At 36.0% G+C, this 22883-nt stretch overlaps 1 protein-coding gene across 1 annotated transcript; it reads left to right on the top strand.

Annotated features, from left to right (window-relative positions):
- The first annotated feature begins 82 nt into the window (after nt 1–82).
- On the top strand, nt 83–22413 carry LOC142348274 (uncharacterized). The gene is made up of 9 exons (XM_075399570.1): nt 83–316; nt 433–594; nt 1083–1260; nt 9877–9970; nt 12200–12372; nt 13154–13322; nt 21209–21387; nt 21963–22081; nt 22156–22413. Exons 1-9 carry the CDS (start codon nt 112–114, stop codon nt 22371–22373), a joined length of 1497 nt encoding a protein of 498 aa, XP_075255685.1. The 5' UTR covers nt 83–111; the 3' UTR covers nt 22374–22413.
- Nucleotides 22414–22883: the final 470 nt, after the last annotated feature.

Raw genomic sequence — 22883 nt, forward strand, 5'->3', positions numbered from 1 at the left:
GAAAACCGTAATTCATGAAGGTCAGAGGTCAGATTCATTTGATCCGGTCAAAAACTATCCTTCATTTTCAATAATGATTTAATATGTGCATTTTGTAAAGTTGGCGAAGAAATGTTCCTACGCCTTCTTATATACGTCGTTTTTTTAATTGATTTTGCCTCCTGCTTTAGTATTAAAGTAACGCCAAAACAGTGGTCCAGAATCGATCTAACAAAGAGAAAGGAGTTTACAACAGGGAGCCGACCGCCTTACACGTGGAGAATTGTAAATGAAACTCAGAATTCGACTAACTTGTACTTGCAGAGCGAAACAAAAAGTAGGTCAAATTTTTGAGGGGGACTATGAAGAGAGTTACGTTCAATTGCACGAGGCTAGCTCTATTGGTTGGCGATAAGTTATAATTTGATGAAATTTTCGAATTTTTATATTTAGTTCCTATGGTGGAGGTTTTGAGTCCAGATCCCGGAATCTACGTTCTGCGAGTGATTTGGCATCCTGTGTTTGTGAACTTCAATGGTCGTTTAAAAACTGGTCTTTATTCCCTCACTGAATCACAAAATTTCACAATGCTAGTCGATTACAAACTGCCTAACCGTAAGTTCTTTTCTCAATTACCTATTGTTATGTTTTTACAACCTCGACAATTTTACAAGCTCGACAATTTGAGGGAGCTTGAACTGATCCTGCGAGAATAGATTGAGTAATTTGGAGCGTGGATCTGTTTCAATACGATGTGTATATCAGTTTATAAGGGGTAGCTTTTAAAAGTAAAATATACGAGGCGTCCAGCTAAGGGTAAAGAAAATTCCTTCTCAAAAATTTACCTTGATTTTGATTTTATTATAATAATTTTGCGTCGTAGTTTGTGGATCTATTCTGTTTCGGCCACAGTGTTCTTTATGCCCCTATTAAAATTTATGTGTTGTTATATAGCTCAATACTATGTAAAATTGGCACACGCGCCTGAGGGTGTAAAAATTAGACGCCCCCTGAGTTGGAGTGAAACACTGATCTGGGGGTGGGGGCTCGAGAGAAACCAATAGATCCCATTTTCTCTGCCATGATTTTGCTTTTTGCTACAGTTGTGTGGATAAGTGACTTTGGCTCACTCGTCTACATCTGCAATCCTGCCTCAATTTTGGCCCAATACAGGGAAGAGTATCACGGTGGTCCCATTAACCACTATCTTATGTTCAATGGATCTGTTAAATACCACAGTCTCACGGAAGAAATTCAACTCAACTTTTCAGATCTTGGAAGGTAAGTTAAGACTAATTCGGATCTGTTCTGCCCCCCCCCCCCCCAGTGTTTTTACGCCCCCAGTTACAATTTGTATGTTGTTGTATAGCAGGGGCGTAAAATATATAAGCACACTAAGCTGGGGGGGGTCGAAACAGAATAGATCCAATAATTCTTACAAGAAAATGAAATCTTAGGACCTGCTTTCTTTGAGACATGCAGCAATTGGAGACTCTGCTACAATCTGAAAAAGAGTGATTTCATTGAGTCGAACGTAAGGGTGGAAAATTTCAAATCGGACGAACTAGAAGTAACGATTGGTGTACCACAAGGATCCCTGCTGGGACCACTACTCTTTTGCATTTTCATAAACGACTTACCATATGTACTGAAGTTCAGCGAGCCTTACATCTTTGCTGACGATTTAAAAATCCGTTGTGTAGGCAAAAGCGTGAAGAAGTACAGGAGGATTTGAATTCGATCTAAAGATGGGTTGCAGAAAATAAAATGGCCTTGGCCCTAGACAAATGTACGAATCTAATCTTCAGAGGAAAGGATAAAGCATACCAAATATGTGACAAAAAATTGAAACAACAAACAGAAGTGAAAGACTTGGATGTAATGGCATGTGGGAACTTGAACTGGTCATGTCATATTGAAAACAGGCTGATCAAGGCGAACAAAGTGTTATGTAGTCTACGAAGAACTGTTGAGAAGGAAGTAAAACCATTCACTAAACTCGGTTTGTACAAATCGCTGGTGTTACCAGTCCTAATGTATGGTCTTAATCGTGGGCAGATCAGAAGAACAGATATGGTAAAACTGGAAAAATTTCAAAAGAAAGCCGTAACTTGGATCTTGGGTTCCTGCCATGAACGATATATCAACCAACTCATGATACTGAATGTCTTACCTCTTCCGATGTATATCCAGTTGAATGATATCCTGACACTTGCTAAACTTAAGGATGACAAAAGCGAACACATCGTCTTCCCAGGAATAAACGATCTTCCTGGAAGAAGCAAAAAACTGTTTAATATACGAGAAACAAAAACTGAAAAGGCGAAATCGTTTTCAAGACATGCAAGAAAGCTAATCGATTGAACAAAAATTTAGAGTTTCTCAACCCGAAGGGATTGAAAAAACGTGTGTTAAAGAAAATGTGGAAGTTTGTTAATGAAAGTATGAACGGCTGCGGAACGTGCACAGAGAATTGGACAAAATATTAATGTGTCACCTCTCAGCGATAACTGAAAATCCTCAAAACAACAACAACAAAGCCCCTTTCACATCGTTTTTTAAATACAGTTCATTGCATTTGGGATCTTTTCCGATTGTGCCCCAAAGCTTATTGGGTGCTTATTTGCACCCCCAGACAAAATACCATATTTTTACCTAATGATTTACTATGTAATAGCTCGTAGTCTGTAACTGGAGTGCGTACCGTACTGACGCACAAAAGGAAAAAATCCCAAGTGATTTTAGAAAAGTTCCTTTAGAACTATGAGGGATTGCTAATCTGGTGAAAATCCGTGGATAAGTTTTTTTAATAGCTGTAAGTTGAGCTGAGCTATTTTGCGGTGCTCTCGGTTTTTTACAATCCAAAGAACTTGGATTGTACTGGTGCGCTGTGTTTTTTAAGATGTTTTGACGCTTTTTTCTGATGATTTTCCAGCTTTCGAAATGGGATAAATTGGTAGAGCTCGGCGACCACACTTTTGGCCTTCATCGATGATGTGAAAGAAGCTGAGAAAGTCCCAAAAAGCTGGGAAAGGGAAACGTGTCGGTCAGTGCAAGGCGAAACTGAGCCACGAAAAATACTAATGATTATGAAAGAATTTATGGCTGAACGGTACGATTTGGGAATTCTGTGTACTGAATGAGAGCGAAACGTGCCAAACAACTACTGGGCCAGGTCAGCTTTGATCTTTGGAGCAACGATAGCGAATTTAGCGAGGATTCCAAAGGGATCCGAACCTGAACAGTTTGTATAAGCAACCGAAAGATACACAAGTGTAAAAGGGATTCGTAAAGATACTGAACAAGTTCGCAAAGTGTTTGCAATGCTGCATCAAAATAGAACGAAGTATGCCCAAACGACAAGCTTTTAAGGGGACCTATTCTACATGGGTTGATTGGAACGATATTAAGATTTCTTGAAAGATCAATACCCCTGGGAGCCGTTATATAATCGGCGTTTCTGCAAGTGCAAGTTCCCGAACAGGAAAGCAGTTTCTTGGGGTTTTCTATGACGTCCAATAAGGAACGAACCTGTTAAAATATGCGAATATCAGCGTCATATATTTGATGCTTAGAGTTCAACAAGTTGTGCCAACTATGCTTTCAAGCGAGTGAACTCGATTGTGAGGGAAAGTCTTATATCGTAGCGAATGGAATTAAAGCAACTACTACGAGGCCAATTTCATCAAATCGGTTGAAACACTAGATCAAGCAGTCGCAGTCTTCCTTCATATAAACCTTTCCGCTCTAAACATAGATTCGAGCTGAAGAACTGGCTAAGCAACAAGATTATGGTTTCCGGGGCAATCCCGAAAGTCTTGCGGTTTTTCAGCAACACGAAGCGGGTTGTTTTTGAACCCAATACAGAGGGCTCTGAGTTCTTCGACTACAAATCACAGTTACTGATGATATTCCTCACGTATGCAGATGAAGATTCTGTGAGTTGTATCCCCAAACTCAATGTCGTCCGTCAGTCCAAGTCGGAACTGAGGCACGATATATACTAAAGAGTACGACAAAATTTACGTGTGAGCGTTAAGAAGTGGGAATTCTGTGGAAGGAACCAGAGCTAAACCTGCCGAACAACTACAGCTCGGACTTGTTTCAGGTCAGCTTTACTCTTTGGAGCGATGATTCCAAAGGGGCGCAAACCCGAGGAGTTCGTATAAACAACCGATAGATACTGATGTGAAGAAAGGATTTGTAAACACACCGAATGAACTAACAAAGAGTTTTCAACGCTGCGTCGAAATACAATCTAGTATGCTCAAACGACAAGCTACTAACTGGATCTGATCTACATGAGTTGATGTGAATGATATAAGGATTTTTTGAAGGACCAATAGCCCTGAGAGCCAATATCGAATCGATGGTTCTGCAGGTGAAATTCTCAAAAGGAAAAGCAGTTGCTTGGGGTTTTCTTTGGCGTCCAAGAAGTAACGAACTTGTTATAATATGCGAATATCAGCTTCGTGTGTTCGAAACTAAGAGTTCAACAAATTGTTCCAATTATGCTCTCAAACGAGTGAACTCGATAGTGAGGAAAAGTCTCATATCTTAGCGAAGGGAAGGCAAAACAACTTCTACGAGGCCAATTTGATCAAGTCGGTTGAATCATTAGAAAAGGAATTCAAAATCTTTTATCAACTTAAAATCTTTGCTCTTTCAAGATGGATTCGAGTTGAACAATTGAATAAGCAACAAGAATGAATGCGGTTTTCGAGGCACTCTCCGAAGTCTTGAGGTTGGCCAGGAACACGAAGCAGGTCAATGTTGAACCCAATTCAAAGATCTCTCTGTGCTTGGACTACAATGGACAGTTGCTGGTGAAGGTCTCCAAGTATGCAGATAGATTCTGTCAATAGTATCTTTAGTATTTGACCGATCGAGGAACCAAGTGGATTTAAGTATTTGCTGACGCGTCCGAAGACAATGCTTGCAGTGACTTATATGCGTTCTCTTTCCAAGGATTACCTAGCCGACTTAGCATTTATTATTGCAAAGTGGTAGTGATGACAATTTTGGAAGCCACGCTTGGCGGCGGTCATGGCAATCCCATTGAAACATATGGTCAAGGGACATGAAATAAAGATAATTGTTTGTAGTTATTGTTCACACTCAACTACAGTACTGAAGCGTATACACAGTAAAAAACAAATGTTTGTTGCCAATCGAATGAAATTTATGACGCACCGTACAATCGATGGCTGGGATACTGGTTGCATTAGATGTTTCACTGTGGAAATACCTGAGTGGTATTAACAAAACAGCAAATATTGGCACCTGAGCAATTAAAACGGAGAAACTCAGGAGAAGCCAGTGGCCCACCCACTGGTTGAGCCTGGTTGACGTGACCAGAAAATGAAACGCCAGAACAGATGAACCCAGTCAGCCTCTCTTGAAGAGAATACACCTGATTCGATCTTCATGACACAATCAGAAAGGAAAATTGTTATTCATAGCGAACTATTCAGTAACTTCAAAATGTAAGTGAATACGGTGGTATACGCACAACTACAGCGAGCATTGAATAAACACAGATCTGCACCACATAAAGTAAGAGTTTGAGAACAAAATGCAAAGGCAGTTATCTTCAAGTTACTACAGCAGGAACAGTTTACTGAAGTGCCTCATAGCTGAGGAAATTCTAAAAAGTGGCATAATCCTACAGTTCGCCCCCTTCCTCGATTAAGCAGGACTTAATCGCGCCAACGGCAGAATAGGCAATAGCCATTTGGACTTCAATACAAAGCTTCCAATATTGTTGCATTGGAAACATTACGCAGTTGAGTTATCCTTGCAAGATCAGCACAAGAACAATCGACATTAAGGCACTGTTTATTTTAGAAACAATGTTCAGTAAAAGATGTGGTTCGTGGGCATACGAAATGCTCTAATTTAAATCAAGAGCAAGCGCGTTGCCCGCAGAAAAGACAGATCACTGTAAAGATTGCTGAAGGTACGAAAAGCGATGGTGCTTTCTGTTTACGTGTCTGACTGTAAGGGTGGTAGATATAGAGGTATTATCTAAGTTGAAGACAATTAGTTGTCTCAATGCAACTGTGTGATTTTTTGCACGAAGAAGCGAGCCGAGAACAATTGTCAGCGACATCGAGATAAACTTTGTTTTGGCTGAACGAGAGTTTGCAGAGCATTTTGCACTATGGAATAAAGAAGGTATGAAGAAGTTTAACCTACACGAATTTCGCACTTCGGAGGAATATGGAAGTGGTTGGTCAAAAATCGCAAGAAAGCAATGTATATAGTGTTGAAGAAATGATCGGTCTCTGAGGATGCTCTTTCATCTACGATTTGTTTTGTTGAACAGAAATTGAGCGAAAGGCGATTGACTCCAGTGAGTTCAGATGATAAAGACTTACAGCATTGACACCGATCTCTTTTTGCTTGACATCACAAATGTTTGCTTATCCTATCTACCATGCGTGGAAGGTGTTATTGGTCAGCGCAAGCTCCAATAGAGCTTGAAAAACTAACAAATCAGTCGAAGCTCTTTTATTTTGTCTTCCTTATTTTGACATACATTGCGTATTGAAGCATAGTTTTTGAACAGTAAATTGCTACTGTGTCTTGCAATAAAATTTATTCTTGAGCAGCCATTTGTTTGTTACTGTGTTCTGTGTCTACAAACTGCTTGAACTTTAATTCAGTTGTTACAACCGCAAGCTTCTGGTTTTTGCTTTATGAGTACAAAGAACTAAAGGCAACAAACCGGTCCAATTTTATGTTGCAAAACTAAGATTAGCTAAAAGTCATGATCTGAATTTGCAATGCAACGGTAATCTACAATATAGCTGATAATACAGTTCACAAAAGTTTACTGCAAAAACATAAAATCCGAACAGATCTAAAACCGCGGAAACACATTGTGTGGTGTAAAGTTTTCCTCGTTACATCATTGTTGTTTATTGTCGGTTGAAATCTGATTACGATTGTCAAATTGATTACAAGCTTCCCTCTCGCTTAAGTTTGTTTGATGCCTCTTCGCGATCCGTTATTTCAAACGATGAGTCAGATCACAGTTTGTGAAATATTGCTCTGACTAAGAAGACAGGCCGAACTTCTCGATCGTTTCTTAACGGCCAGGGTTTTCAATTCTGATTTTTCATAGCCACGATTAAGGCAGCTTGAGAAGCTGAAAGATCGGCAAAGAACTTTCAGCAGACTTAATCCGGCAATTGCTAATTATTAATAACACATTGGTTTTTGGTGAACAAAAGTCCTGGAAAAACAACCTCTATTTTTCATACGAGTGGCTTCATTCAGTTATCACCTTTGCCTTCGAAAAGCAGTTCATGTGTCTTTTGTCTATGTTCGCAAAGATCGAATCTAAGCGTGTCAGAGGTGGTTTTCGGTCTGTTACTCAGGGGTCAATCGGGATGAGGCGTGCAACTATCAGCGAAGAAAGGCCGAGGAAGAAGTAAAAGTTTTTTTGAGCTTTGCTTTTTAACTGTGAATTTTTAAAGAGTGAATTACTGCCCAGGGACATGTAAGTTTATTGTCAATTAATTTTGGTTGGTCTTACATTTGGTACCCAATATGTCGTTTGACGTTGAGAAAAGTTCGTTCTTTTTTGCCTGTTTCTGGTGTCAAACTTTTCCTTAGATCCACCGTGAACAGATCCAAGAAAACTGACTCCAGACGTCAAGTAAAGATTCCCTTCCTAACCCAGGGATATCTTCGCAGTATCCTCGAATGCGTTGTTTCGAATCCGATGCTTGTCACCGTCACTTAAGCTAGCATTTTTGATATTGTTTGGATGCTTTTTGATAATGGAGATTCGAAAACAGATTTACTGTGTAATCTGTTTTAGGAGATATAGGAGATGTGTTCTCCTATATGTTTAAAACTGTTGAGCGGCCTATTGTTGATGCGAATGTCTGCAGTCTAGATATGAAATCAAATTTTCGATCTGATCATACTGTGTTACGTTAATATAACTCTGGTTGTAAGATTTCATTTTTATAACGTCGTAGATATTTGTGATTGAATCTTTTCATAGTTTGGGTTAGTCTAAAAGAATTCTTTTTTGATATTTTAATTAAGAGGTTATGAATCAAACCAATGAAGTAATTTTCAAATCAGGACCATCATTATTATTGATAACGATTTCAAATTTCGAATGAAGGTGTTATCAAACATATGGAAATATGCAGACTAATAAGGTGACCAAGTTGCCCGGTGTTGACCCACAGTGTATTTCAGCACTGTCTAAGTTAAATTGCATCGTAAACATGAATGATTCATTGCAAATGAAGTTGAAAAACTCGAGTCCCACTGTTCAGAACTATATCCGACTGCTTGACTTCTGGCCATAGCTTTCGTCCGGCAGCCATGTCTCTGGGCAAACTTTGCTGCGGACTACGCCGACTCTAGACAGAGTGCACGTCAGCCTTTTCTATAATCAGCATGTACATATTAAAACAGAGTAGAAATTAGTTATCGAAAACTTCGATAAGAGATCAAGATGCTCGTTCTAAAAATGGCGACCAGCTCACACCTTCACATGCGTGAATGCGTCATGAATTTCGGGTCGGTTGCAATAAGAATCCGGGTCGGGTTCGGGGGAATGAGATTACTGGTCGGGGCGGCAATCGGTGGAATGAGAATCATGGTTAAGTAAAAGGTGCGCGAATGTTCGACATCTAGATTACGTTCAGTTATGCCACAAAATGTCATGAGGCAACTGATTGGCCAATTGAAAAGCTGGCTAGAACAACATAGGTGTGTGTATAAAGAAACTGCAAGCAATGTTTTGCTAATGAAATATTACCGCAAAGAAATTTGCTCAACCTAGACGAAGACATGCAGATTGAGAAGTTTAACTTGAACTATCGAATTTTTTGTCATACTCGTTCATGCACTCACAAATACAATTAGGACGTTCACAATATAGTGATACAGCGAAGTTTTCAAATTAATGCATATACGGTCATTACTTTTGGCATATAATGTAAGCACACAAATATTAATGTCTAGTTTTATCATTTTGGTGCTTATCTTTCATCCGATTGTCATTATATTCTTTTCCAATCGATAGCAGAAATCTATCCTGTATAACCATTAATGCCGACCAGTTACCGTGAACAAATTAAAGTAGTTTTGTTTACCAAGAGGGAGATTAGTTTTGGGGGTTGCAAGCAGGGGGTTGGGTATACATGACAGGGAGTGGGGGCAGAAAAGAAGAGCAATCTTCCGTTGTAGTTCCAATTACACCCCAGGCCACGATTTTCCTATTTTTCTCACATTGTCGTTATATAAAAGTAGACGCTCTTGCGAGTGGCATGCGTGGCACACGTTCTAGTATATCGATTTTTTATTGTGTGTTTGATGGATTCGTATTGGATTGAGTGACTATCTTGAGACACCATGTTTTAAAGTTGTTGAATACTTGTTCGTTTTTTAAGAAAAACTACCTCTTCGATAAACAAATTTGGTGAGCCGAATTCTCGCAGCCACAAAATAAAATTCAAACAGTAAATAACACTTTTAGAAGTAAATAACACTCTAGAAAAACGACTTTTTCGTGTTGACTACTGGAATTTTTATTTGGATTCTTTGAAACTTGAACAACTGTGATGTCCGAACGTACACGAGAGTCCTAATTTTAATTTTAAAACTGAACAAAATTTCTGCAACATAAATATTTTTGTGGTCGCTTATGTCTCCTGAAACAGCCCTAAAATCTTCCCATTTAAAATATTCAAAGCTTCCTCATGCGTGTATTACTCTTTTTTGCCTGAATTTTTTTGTAAATCTTTAATGGATATAGCGTTCAAATTATAATCGATAGAGGTTGGACTTGGCTGTACTAAAACCAAAATGTTCGAGCTTCTTTGTTTTTAACAAAAGTCACTATGCTTCATTTTTGTTTTGTAGGCACAACTTGACAATAATTTCAAGAAACCTTGCATGGACTCAAGTTCACCATTTGGGCGTCGTAGAAGTCACTGATATCATCAGTGATATCCATGTAAGTAAATATTTCACGTCAGATTTTAGTTAAAATCGTGTAATTTTTTAAAGCACTTCGAGTTCGAGATACAACATGAGTAAAAATGATCATCTATATTTTACACCCTATCTACATGACTAATTGATCTTTTAATTGTGATTATCATATATTGAAATCTGAAGCATCTGCTTTCTAGACAAGCCAATTATATTGATTAAGCTAATAGGTGTAAAGGTGAACGCAAAGTGAGCCGAAGTAAAAGTGAGCCGACATAAAAGCAAGCCGAAAGTTATGTAATCTATCAGAAATAATACATTGTTAACCATTACAATCAACACTTCGCATAGTATTATTCTGCATAAGGTGTTCCAATGCACTAAAGAAACAAAAATACGTCAATTTTTAGACATCCATTGGGTACGGGCCTCACTGGATCGTCGTCCACGGTCATGCCTCTCATCCACTGTGGGATGTAATCCAGAAACCGCGGGCCGGTTATCGCGGCGAAGCGTGCCCACCAGCCCGCCAGGGCCATTTTAAAATTCGGGTATCCCAAAAATTTTTTGCTTACTTGACCTCATTTTCAAAATTTGGCTTGCTTGCCTATCGGCTTACTTGACCGCCACCAGGTGTAAAGTATAATGTTTCTTTTCTGAAAATAGAAGCATAACCAAATAGTGGAGCATAGTGGAGCAAATCGGCGATTAATAGCTTCGCATGCATCCTCGTATCATGGAGAGAATTACTTCATAACGAGGGTGAAAATCTCAATTAATGTCTCGTGCGAATTCAAATAATTTCTTTTCTGAAATACCAGGGTTCGGAACAGAATTGAATGGGAGCATTGGCCCATTTCTGAAATGACTTCTATTAATCGCCCAATTAGTTTAAAAAAGTAATAAAAGTGGGACCCCCCAGTCCTATGTAGCCGAAATTTAGGTACCACCCAAAAACTATTGTTTTGCCCCCTTCTGAAAACGTTTTTTATTTTCATAATATCGTTCATGGTTTAATAAATCGACAACCATATATGTAACAATTTTTGAGATCTGTATTTAATATTTTTGAGATCTATACGTATTAACACAAAAGCATTCATAATGTTTAAACATAAAAAAATGGGGAGTGCCTGATTTACTGAAGGGGATGAGGCGCTAGCGGAAGGGATCCTAACTAAAAGTGCAGCAGCTTTTTGAAGCATTGTTTAAGGAATTTGGCTATTAATACGTGTTACGCACTGATTTTTAAAGGTTGATTCTATGATGTTATTGAGGTAAATATTCGAAGCAAATAGTTAGAATAACTGTCATTTTACAAGGACTTATTTTGATGTTTCACAGTGCGATTTTTAGCAAATATATTTTTAATAAAATTAGCTAGTAATAGCTTTTTATTGAGCGGTTCAGATGCGTGATATATCCACTAGTTTGCCTTGTATTTTAGAGTTTTGTTAATTCCGGTTTCATCTCTAATGAAGTTGACTCAAACTTAGAGTTTTTAGAGAAAATTCCAGTTCAATCTTTAATTATTTTAGCAATAATTATTTAATAACTTTAGCAAGAAGTTTCTCAAGTTTTATCAAGTTTTGTAAGATGTTAAGCAACTGATTGTCAGGCTGGTTCTCCGGTGTTCTGCTGATAGTGGGTTCCGCAGGGTTGTGCCTCGAGTTGTATTGGTCCTTCGCAAATATTTACTGTTTTTCAAGTTGGGCAATTTCCGGCTTTTGTACGTCTCTTGATGTTTGTTAAGTACATATACAAGTTCCGTATTAGCACGTACTTTATCAGAATAATTACTTCACCAAGTACATAATCTCTCATAAAGTTATTTACTGATTATGTGAATTTATCATCAAGAAACTCAAAAAAGTAAATATTGAGGCTTTTAGGCACTTGATATGTTTGCTATTAAACTGTCACTCTGCGGTTGTTTTTCGTAAACATAAACAAATTAGAGGTTACAGGCCTAGATGGAAGTACCGGCTATATATGGCCTTGAAACTAACTGAATATTAATTAATATAAAGCACTTAATTATGGATATTTAAAGGAATATCATCACGTAACTATGAGGGACGAAATAGGGGCGTGACAATACACGACAATTCTCTGTTTCAAGTTCAGAAATAGACCAAGGGTTTCATTCAATTCGATACAGAACCTTGGTATGTCAGAAAAAAAATGTATTTTTTTGTAGTCACACGTGACATTAATTGAGTCGTCATAAGGCTTTTTGCGTAATATTTAGATAAGGAGTGTGTCTACGTCAATGCAAGTGAATGACTGCAGATCACTGAGTGTGTATCGTGATGAAGAAGTTTCACTACCTACTGGGAAACTGTCCTACTCGTGGATTGTGGAATCAAAGACAGTCAATTTCAATGTTACCACTTCTGAAAATGTCTTCTCGTTCTGTCCACAGTAAGCTCCCAGAAACTCATTTTTATCGGGGCTCACACTTGAGTTTTGTCTTTACCTGAAGTTAATAACTTGAAAACAAACATCGATGGAATCTTGACAGCCTTCTGCAGGTTACGTTTGCTAATAACTGCCAATTAAGGATCATAAATTTTTACGCTGTTCCATAAAAAGTTACGCAGCAGGGTAAATAAATCCAGAGTAGGAGTTTAATGTTTTAATGTGTGTCACTATATTTTTTTCTGTAACCCTCGCTCGGCGATTTTACTAAGTGAGCCCCTTGAAACAAGAAATCCGCAGGATAGCTTCGTATGAATAATGACCTTAAGTTCGTGGAGTTTAAGAGCTAAATTTAAGTGCTATACGTAGATCTTAATACATAGGTTCTGAGCTGCTGTCTGGGATTTCATTTCTAACCGTGCTGTTATTTGAAGTGGCTCAAGTTCAGTTCATAATGTGCGATCACAAATTTGGTCCAGGATGTAGAATAGCATTTTATATACGATAGCATTTGTGGCAAATGGAGACAATTATCACGAACATGCCAGGCGCGATATACAATAATAAACAAGCTATTAAGTTGAATTATATATTTTTTGAATTTAATACAAATAAGTTTTAGATCTCAACTCGATCACAAAGGTTTTGTTGTAAAGATGTTTACAAAATTAATCTGTTAGATTTCTGGTTGTAGCATCCACATTTAGGTCGCATTTACAGCCAGAGGATAATTTAGGTCGCATTGAGTTTTCGACAGAGGATAATTGTTTTTTTTTGTTTATAGACAAACTGGTGACTACAGGGTTCTGTGCTTGCTGAGAATGAAGACATTTTGCAATGGGGAGGGTCACGAGATCAGTGGCAAGAGCAGTGTGCTGAAGATTAAGGTGCTCGACATTTCAAATGATGATCCACTCGTCAGCGACCAGAGTTTTAATAGCGGCCTTCAAAATGTTAGTTTTCTCAATAATTAAGACCAGCTTTTCAGGATCACCACATTAACCCTCCTTGTCAACCCAATTGATTAATTCAGCTTCATATGTTGGGTCATATTTTCTTATATTCAAAATCGGAACAAGGAGCTCAGTCTCGGTAATGCGCGTTTGCACATAATCTTCCGACTTCGCTCATCCACATTTTGATTTAATAGTCTTCCAAACGAAGAAGACATAGAAAACTTTCAAAATTTTTTTTTTGTCGAAACTAAGTGATGTATGTGAATAAAAGTCGCCTAAAGTCAAATCATTAAACAAATTAAACAATGCCGCTTAAAAGGGCCTATGATATATGCCATGGAAGAGACTGCGCGACAAAGGAAACATTAATTATGACCAAAGTTCAATGTCTATTTAAAAAAACACGTAACAAATTCAAAATAGTATCACATAAAACCTAAATTAACCAAATTAACTTCAATAAAACAGATAGGCAAAAAGAGACTATGTAGCAAGTAAACAAAGAAGACTAAAAAGGGCAAAATTATCATCTGGAATTATTAAATAGTTTCTGTAATAACTCCATAGACCTTGAGACCTTCCGTTATCCAGAATATGTCTTACGACTAAAAAAGAACGAAAAATACTAACACATTAAAAAATGTGCTAAAAATCAGTGTCCTACCCAATAAATTCCTAAGCTTTTAACTGATGAAATTTTACATATGTTTAAATGGATCTTTGTTAAATGCCGGTGGGACTTGTCTTCAGTATGCTATTGTGAGAAGACACTGAAAATTAAACTCCATTTTGGTCAACTATTCCAAAATCACATAAAAATGTTGTGAAAGCCAGTAGATGTTTTATACCAGAAAAGCAACCTGTCACAAATGAGGCAAAGCTACAAAGTGACGGAAATAAAATTAAGAAGAGGCAAAACTCAAAATGTCATTTCATAACTGCAATCCTTAAAGAGGTTCATTCATACTCAGTAGGAAGCAATTGAAGCTTGTGACTGTCCAGATTATACTTTACAACTACAAAACAACGCCAATTAAATGAAAAAATGAAAACATCAATTAAGTTTTATAAAAAACTTTACCGAAATCGATAAAAACGATAATATGTTCATTGAGAGCGTTACATATGCTCAATTGCACCTTCTTTAAACGCCATTTTGATGACCTGCCATTAATGTAATTATTTCAAAAAAGAGATTAAATGGGAAAAAGTGGAAAACTTAGGTCCAAGATGTCATTTCTTAACATAAAAACCCAGTGACTACTAAAATCAATCGAAAACAAATGCAACACGTCAGCTGAGACAAAGCTACTTTCATCTGACCGTAAACGAAGAAAAGAAAGCAGAAAAGGAAAAAAATCTGGTAAAGGCTCAAATATCAACTGTTTTTTAAAGCAAATTTTTCGAAAAGGCAAGTATAATAAGCTTTCAACTTAAAACCTTAGATAGGGTAACTTATAGCTCCATAGGATGCCAATGAAAACTGTCACCAGTGATACTAAGTCATATAAATACAAAGTAACAAATAATAAATAAGAATTAATATTCAAAAACCATATTAGGCAAATAGTGTTGAAGTCGTGAAAATCAGGTGCTTATAATTGAAAAATTGATATTTGTTCAATTTACCTCCTTTTTACAGCTCCCACAAGGTTTCGAATATTTTTTGTTCCGAGCCTCTTGAGGGGGAGGAAATATATACTCAAATGTGTTTCTTTTGTTAAGTCAGTTTTGACCGATCGATATATCATACAGAGCTGTGAGTGGTATCATTAAAATTCCCCTCCAGAGTAGAATATGAAATTAACAAGATTTTTTTTTGAGTTTCGTATTTTAAAGGGAGTTATCGAGTTTTGAAGTTTTGTGAATAATAGACTAATTTCCTTTTTTTATTCACATTTTCCGGAATTTTGCCTAAAATTTCGTAAATTTTGCTAATAATTGTGAAAATTGTTAACAATTGTACTGTTTGTTTTGTTTTTAGAGACAAAAAAGTATTGTTGACTATTTTGATTTAATTTTTCTGGCTAAAATTTTGGCTACGTATTTCTAAATTCAGCCTTTTTCATCAAAAAATTGTCCGAAATAAGCTTCTTTAGTCCATTTTGATTAAATTTGCCGGAAGTACACAGCCCAAAACTGCAAAAACAATCTTTTTAAACTACAAAGGTAGCTAGTCTTACTTCCAATTCCATTGAGAGTAGTCTAGAATCAAAATTTTGCCGTTTTTCGCTAACTTTACTCTATGGTTATCAAAAACGCAGCATTTATTTTTAATCTTTTAACTAACAAATTATATAGATCTAAAGCATTCGAAACAATTGAGTGTTCTAAATGGACGAACAGCAATAGCGTTCCAATTTATTGTATCTTTTTTCTGTGCTCACAAGATTTTGGTCGTTTTGAAATTAAAAATGTTTTATTTTAATTAAAATGTGTTTTTAGTGTCAGCAAAGAAAGAATGCTTCTTCTTCCTCTGTTGAGATAAATTTTTTTTTGCTTTACTATGCGTTAAGTTACTGTTTTTTGGCTTTGATACTACTAGATTGCAATTTTTTTGGTTTTTATGTATTGGCCACTTCATCACATTTTTTTTCTCTTTTGGTCACATTATTGACAGTTCACAAATTAAGTTATTGGCTCTAAAAATCAGGCACAATTGAGCATAAAAAAGTCCCGAAAGGCATAGATTATGGTTTCAATGGCTTCGACATCCCTTTCCCGAAGAATTTAATTGATTTTTTTTTACAATTGTCTCTAACTGTCGTTTTTACTTTGTCTTTTTAGTCTATGAAATTAGCTGGATAATGACAGTACTTATTGGCATTTTATGATGGAATAAATGAGCCTGTATTCTGATTTGAGTAGATAGCTGATGGCTTTCATGACTTTGAAAACAATTGTTTTCAAAAATAAAAACAACTCTTTTTAACGTTGTTTAACTTTGCATTTTTTGTTTATTTGTTTCCAAGTCTTGTTATTTACAGGTTACATATAACATCATAACATAATTGTTGTCAAGTGAAGGTGCAGGTTACAAAATCTAATCTTTTTTTAAAGAACTCGTTATGAATTTACTGGCTTTGACACGGGTTTTTCGCACAAAAAGTAAACTAATTTTTATTTTCCTTCTATATTTAACGTTCCTTTGTCGACTTAAGACATTTTTTGAGTTCTTACAGGTCTCATGTGCTTCCTTTTGACGAATAGACGAATCTATTTAATTTTTTTATTTTGTAGCAATGGCTTTCAAGACTTTGAAAATAATTGTTTTCAGAAAAAAAGTTTCAATAAAGTTTGCCCTTATTCTTCTTTTTGGTCTACTTTTTACCTCTTCTCATTAATGAGAATGCCTATAACAAATTTTTGGCATTTGAGGAAGGCTCAATTAAATATTTTTTTGGGGCCGAAAATGATTTTACGGCTGCGACAGCGTTTTCTCGCAAGTTTCAGTTGACTTTTTTGTTGTCTCCATTTGTCTTCATTTTGTAACCAAAAAATCTTTAATGACAGGTCTTAAAGCACTCCTACAGAGGCTTATGTGATCATATACATAATGGATTTTTTCAGTTACCATCGAATGGTTTTCCTTTGAATTAAATGTTTTTAATGAATATAAGCCATTTTTTTTATCTTTGTTGTTTTTTGTTGTTCCTGTTGGCTATGTGATACCTAGTCGCGTTAATTACAAGTCTACTATGACATGTTGTCGAAGATAGGTGCAAGTGAACAAAATCTATTCTTTTTTTAAAGAATTCGTTTTGAATTTACTGGCTTCGACAGGGCTTTTTCGCCCAAAAAGTAAACTAATTTTTTATTTTTGTCTATATTTAAGGTCGGTCATTTTTCTAGACTTCAAACATATTCTGAAAAATAACACGTCTCAAGCGCTTCTCTTGGAAAAATAGACGAACTTTTCTCATTATTCCATTTTGTAGTCAATGGTTTTCATGAATTTGAAAATAATTGTTTTCGAACAAAAAAAAACAAAAGTGTTATCTATATTTGCCCTTTTTATTTTTTTATTCTACTTGTTACCTATTCTCACTAATTAGACCCCTTTATGCCGCATTTTGGCGTTTGCGGAAGGCTCGATTGGACATATTTTGGGGGCAAAATATGGCTGTAAGGCTTCGACAGCGTTTTCTTGCAAGTTTCAATTGAATTTTTTTTTGTTGTCTCTGTTTGTTGTTCTTTTCAGGTCTAAAGGCACTGCTATAGAAACGTATGTTATCATAAACGTATTGGATGTTTCCAATTGCCATCTAATGGTTTTCTTTATATTGAAATTAATTGTTTTTAGAAATAAAGCAATTTTTTTATCTTTGCTGTTTTTTTTGTTCCTTTTTGTCTAAAGGTTACCGAGCCTTTTTATAGAGTGGTACCATATCTTTTCTAGTAAAGTACACGTTATTTTGTTTACTTTCAGTTTTATTCGACGCTATTTTGAGCTTCTGTAAGTTTTTTTTAAATGGACATAAAAATTTGGATGTAATTAATGTTTGTTGTTTTTGTTGATTGATTTTGTTGTTCGTCTTGACTTGCTTTCTTGATAGTGGCTGATCTCATCAATGTAATGCGGCATTTTTGCTCCACTGATTTATTTGCTTTTGAGGCGACCTTTGTTCACACACTTATTCTTGAAAAATATTTGAATTTTTGGGGTTTTCTATCTGTTCTTATTTGGTTGACATTTATGCCAAAAATGTGGTTGAGCGGGGTCGAACTTGATGTGCGAACGCACATTACCGAGCCTCCTTGTCTTACTTTAAAAACACATGGTTAGAGTATAATTAGCCTTAAATACTGCTGCTAATTCTTCAGAAATGATAATAATTCCAACTGTTTGCGAAAAACTTTCTTTGACAATAAGGTCGATTAATCAAAAGGAGTTATATTTGAAAGAGCCGGACAGCTTTCTTTTCCAGAACACTCATAGGAATTGGAGGTGAAACTAAACCTCTTCGGAATGCTTTAGGGTTGTCTCAGCACTGGTTAGCTTAAACTTTGTTCGTCCGGCAGATTTAAATGAATGTTGCTATAGGAGCCTAATGGTGCATTTTTGATGAAAGAAGGCTGAATATTATTAAAAAATTTTAAACTAATTGTTAGCCAAAAGTTGGGATGAAACACTTCGGCAATGCTCCTTTTACTTTGAAATTATAAATTAGAAATGCAGCTTGCGGAAAACCCATCAGAAACACTGTCATCGGGGAACTTTACACATATGTGGTTTGTCCTTAAACTAAAACAAATTAGACTAAAGTTTTCAAGCGCAAGTCATTTTTTTGATTGAGTTACGTCATGTAGGATCAAAATTTGATCGTCCAATTGTTCCAAGAAATTTCGCGAGAGAGGGAGAATTAACGTCACGCATTCAAAACACTGTTTTTGAGAGGAAGAAGTGATTCAGAACATTTGAATTTCTCACCGTTGCAAAACAGGAAACTTGTGTTAGGAAATGACAAAACAAAACAGAAGCAAAAACTTTGGAAAATTACAAAAAGCAAAATATCTTTGAAAACCAGGGGCGCCAAACTAAAAAAACCTCATTAATACCAGCCAAAACTCTTAACCACTACCTCTCATGAGACATCGGCAGTTATAAAAACATTTCAGTAGATCTGATGCCTGGAAAAGAGACAATAGAAATACAAATGAAGAGAATTTTCACAAATCCTCTTGAATATTTTGAAAATGAATGGTATCTCAGTCAGTAAACATATTAACTAAAAATTAGAGGCAATGAATTCACCAACATTACGCCATATAACAAGGCGAACAAAGGTTGTTGCTTTCGAGACTAAGCAGTAGCACCACAAAAAATGTGCAAGGATAAAAAATTCATTTCACTTTTTTTGAAAATGTTATCAAAATCACGATAATGACCGCTCGGAACTCTGGCGACTTTTTGGCTCCCCTATTGATCTTAAGCAGCCGATGAAATATGTTATTAATGAGATTAAGGGACGAGACGACAATAATTTTTATAGAAACTAGCAAATTGCACCATTTCACTAAAGTTTTTCTAAAACGAACAGTATATGTAATTGAAAGTACTATCTATGAACTGAAGCAAATAATTTGGATTATTGAGGCATCTTTAGCAAGAGATAAGACTTCTAATTGAGGGTACTAGGAGACTAGACAACAAATTGAACAATGAAACCCGATAAGTTCAAAAAATTGGTAATATTTCTTTAAAAGAATTAGTGTTGAAGTCATAGGCAGCATTAGCTTTGAACTGAAACCATTCAAACAATGTAAAAAAAACCTATTAGACCTGTCTTTGCAACCTATTAGCAACCTATTAGACCTGTCTTTGATAGAATCAAATTATAAGACAACCAGAAGTACAAATACTCAAGAGCCTCAAAAATCGAGAAAAATTTTTTTGAGAACAAATGGTGTCAAAGTCAAGAAAGCAACCAGCAAACAACTCAAACCATCATTCACGTGCTTTCGAGAAATGTGACCTGTATTTATCGATGGTAAGTGATCAGATTTGAAAAAATAACAAAACAAATAGTGTCGAAGTATTAAAAAGCATTATTCGCTGAACGTTAATAATTTAAGCATTTGCTTATAGGTACAATTGAAACACATGCATCATATTAATATCACTCAATAGAAAGATGGTTGAAGAAAGAAGTGAAATTGCCCTACTTGAACAAAAATTCGCTTTCAAAAACCGAAAATTTATTCAAATAACTCTTTCTCACTCCAGTTTGAAGTATCTTTGAAAAAAAATTTGCTTCAAACCTCGCTATCCCGCTCTCCCTTAATTCTGCAGCCTGATTAAAATCACCACTCTAATTTAGTTTTCACTGACCTAAAAGAGTGTGATCAGATCTTGAAAAAAGAGAGAACTTCAATTAAATCCAGATACTTTAGACTGTAAAAAACTACGATTACCGCAAAATAACTAAATAACTACGCTCAGCTTACAGCTTCGCAGCTATAAACGAAAACACGTTTTCATACAATTTTATCATAATTCATTGAGCAAGACAAAAAATTACGGTAAAATACGGAAAATGTGAACAGAAACAACTGAAATCAGTCAAGTGTCCACAAAACTATAAATCCTAATAATTCCGTTAAAAAACGCAATTCAAAAAATTCTTTTTAATTCTATAATCTACGTTGGACGCGCTTTCTAATGATATCACTCACAACCCTCTACGATGAAAATATCGATCGGCCGAAATTAACTGAACAAAAAAACCTTTTGAGTATATAGTTCCTCCCCGATTAAAGTGGATCGGAGCAATTATTGAATTTTTTTATCTTGACCAATTGTCGAGTATGTTTCCTAATATGTGTTTTATTTAAATTGACATCGTTGATTTACCCTTTATCTTTGCCCTGCGATTCATGTTTTTCTTTTCACTTTGTTTGTGCACCTGAGTTTTAATTATACCATTGAATATTGCAGGCAGCATTCAAATTTGCTGTTGTCTGTCTATATTCCATCAGCTAGATCTTTTCTGATCAAATTGTTGGTGCTCAAATCAGGGACTGCGCTTGTCAAATTTTTTTGGCCTTCTGTCGGAGTTGTCCAGGTTGATAAGTCATTCACTACATAGCGCACTTTGTGTTGACGTTGACTGCCAGCTGTAGTCCGTGTTGACGACGAACTAGATACATTTGATTTTAATAAAAGTCAATATTGGCCGAGGTAAGTAGTTTTTGCTTTGATGTGACAAATAGAATTAAAAGATTTAAAATATTAATCAACGGGAAAAATAGAAAAAATTTTAGACAAAATTTAGGAAAAATTGCAGTTGTGTTTGGGCTTGGAAATAATATGATTCCAAAAAGCTGGGGCAAATAATTTAATCTCACTAAACAAAAAGAAAAATATACCATTTTTTACTCAGGGAGAAAATTTGTTGGAGATAGTTGCGTATGACAGCAGTGTGGACAGTGAGAGTGGAGACCCTCTTCAGATGGGGAAGAGGAACAGGTCCAATGTGTCATGCTTCTGTCCCCTCACTGTCCATCAACCTGAGAAGGGCATTCAGGGATGTGGATTGGATGACGGCAACAGAATCGAAGCGTCAGTTACATCTTATTTTTAAACTTTTTTTTGCTCAGAATGGGAGAATGATAATTGCAATGTACAACATGCTCACCGTTTTTCTCTCTGAAAAATTTGTCCGAAAACATTTATTCACGAAGATTTGTCGTCTGATGTTTTTAAAAAATTTTATATGAAATTGTACTTCTAGCTATGAAAGTGTACTTTTAAATCATGCAGTCGGTATTATATTGTATGAAAGTTACGGTTATAAAATTTTACGGTCAGTGCCTTGCCTGTTTCGGTTACTGCGTTCTCAATTGCGCACTATTTGCAGGCAGTTTGAAAAATTAATCTTTTTGTTTCATGAAAAGTTCCCCACTGATCGGCATGAGCCAATTTTAATCTATTATAATGAATGCGGGCAAAAAAGCCACAATTAAATTGAAGGCAAATGAAGCTGAATATTCACAATTTAGTCTGTCACCTCTAAATTTGTAAAAATAAAAATGGGTGATTTACTCTCTGTTTGACAGAGAAAGTAAGAGCTAACTTTTTTAAGAGCTGCGCACCTTTTTGATGCTTATTTTCATGTGATTTCTGTCTCTGTTCAGTTTGGCTCTCTCAAATTGTGACGTTGAATCTTCCAAATGCTTCAAGGACACCATCTTTGTTGTCAACATCAGGACACAGCACCCAACTCGAGCATCATGGAGTGTACCTAAGTCGATGGGTTAGCATCTTTAATTTTTTTAAAATCTATTCATCAAAATTTTATCAAATTTCCATCGTTGTTTGTTGTTTTAGAGGCATATGTGAGTTTCCTGTATTACGGGAAGCATGCAAATAACAACTACGTGCACGTTGAAGTTAGTGTTGATCTGGAATCTGACGTGTTGCCACTGATCATATCAGTACATCCAAAATCTTCCAACATCTTCAGGAGAGGTAAATTGCACAACATTAGGATTGATAACATAGTTAAATGTCCGTTCATTTTAACAAATAAAGGTAAAACTTATTAGAAAAGAAAAGGGTTAATTTTTGACAACTTAATCTCGAATGATCTTGAAACGGTAGCTCGAAATATTGACGAATAGATGTCGGTTTATCGAATGAATGGCCTCTGCCCAGGGTAATTGCTATTGATGGAAATTCATAGGCAAATTTTTTGTATATGATAGCACAAATAGCTGCAGCTGAGGAAGATTTATCAGTTTTCCCAGTTTTATTTGCAACACTTTCGTTCAAATTTGAGTTTGCCATCAACACCGTCCTCATAATAGATGTTCTCGTAGTAATTCCAGTATCCTTAGGGTTCAACATGTAGATAAAATTGGGATGTCTACTCATTAGTTCTAAAATTCAAGAATGATTTTGACTTCATCAACCCTATAGTATGGTTAGAACATTATGGCATTTAATAATTGTTCCAACTCTACAAATTTTTTATTTAACTTTGACCTATCGAGATTGTACCAGGAGGCACGTGCTAAAAACTGTAACTTTGAAACACCAAGTCATGGTGTTGATTA

Source organism: Convolutriloba macropyga, chromosome 10 (genome assembly GCF_964194025.1).
Source record: "Convolutriloba macropyga chromosome 10, txConMacr16.3, whole genome shotgun sequence".
Taxonomy (NCBI): domain Eukaryota; kingdom Metazoa; phylum Xenacoelomorpha; order Acoela; family Convolutidae; genus Convolutriloba; species Convolutriloba macropyga.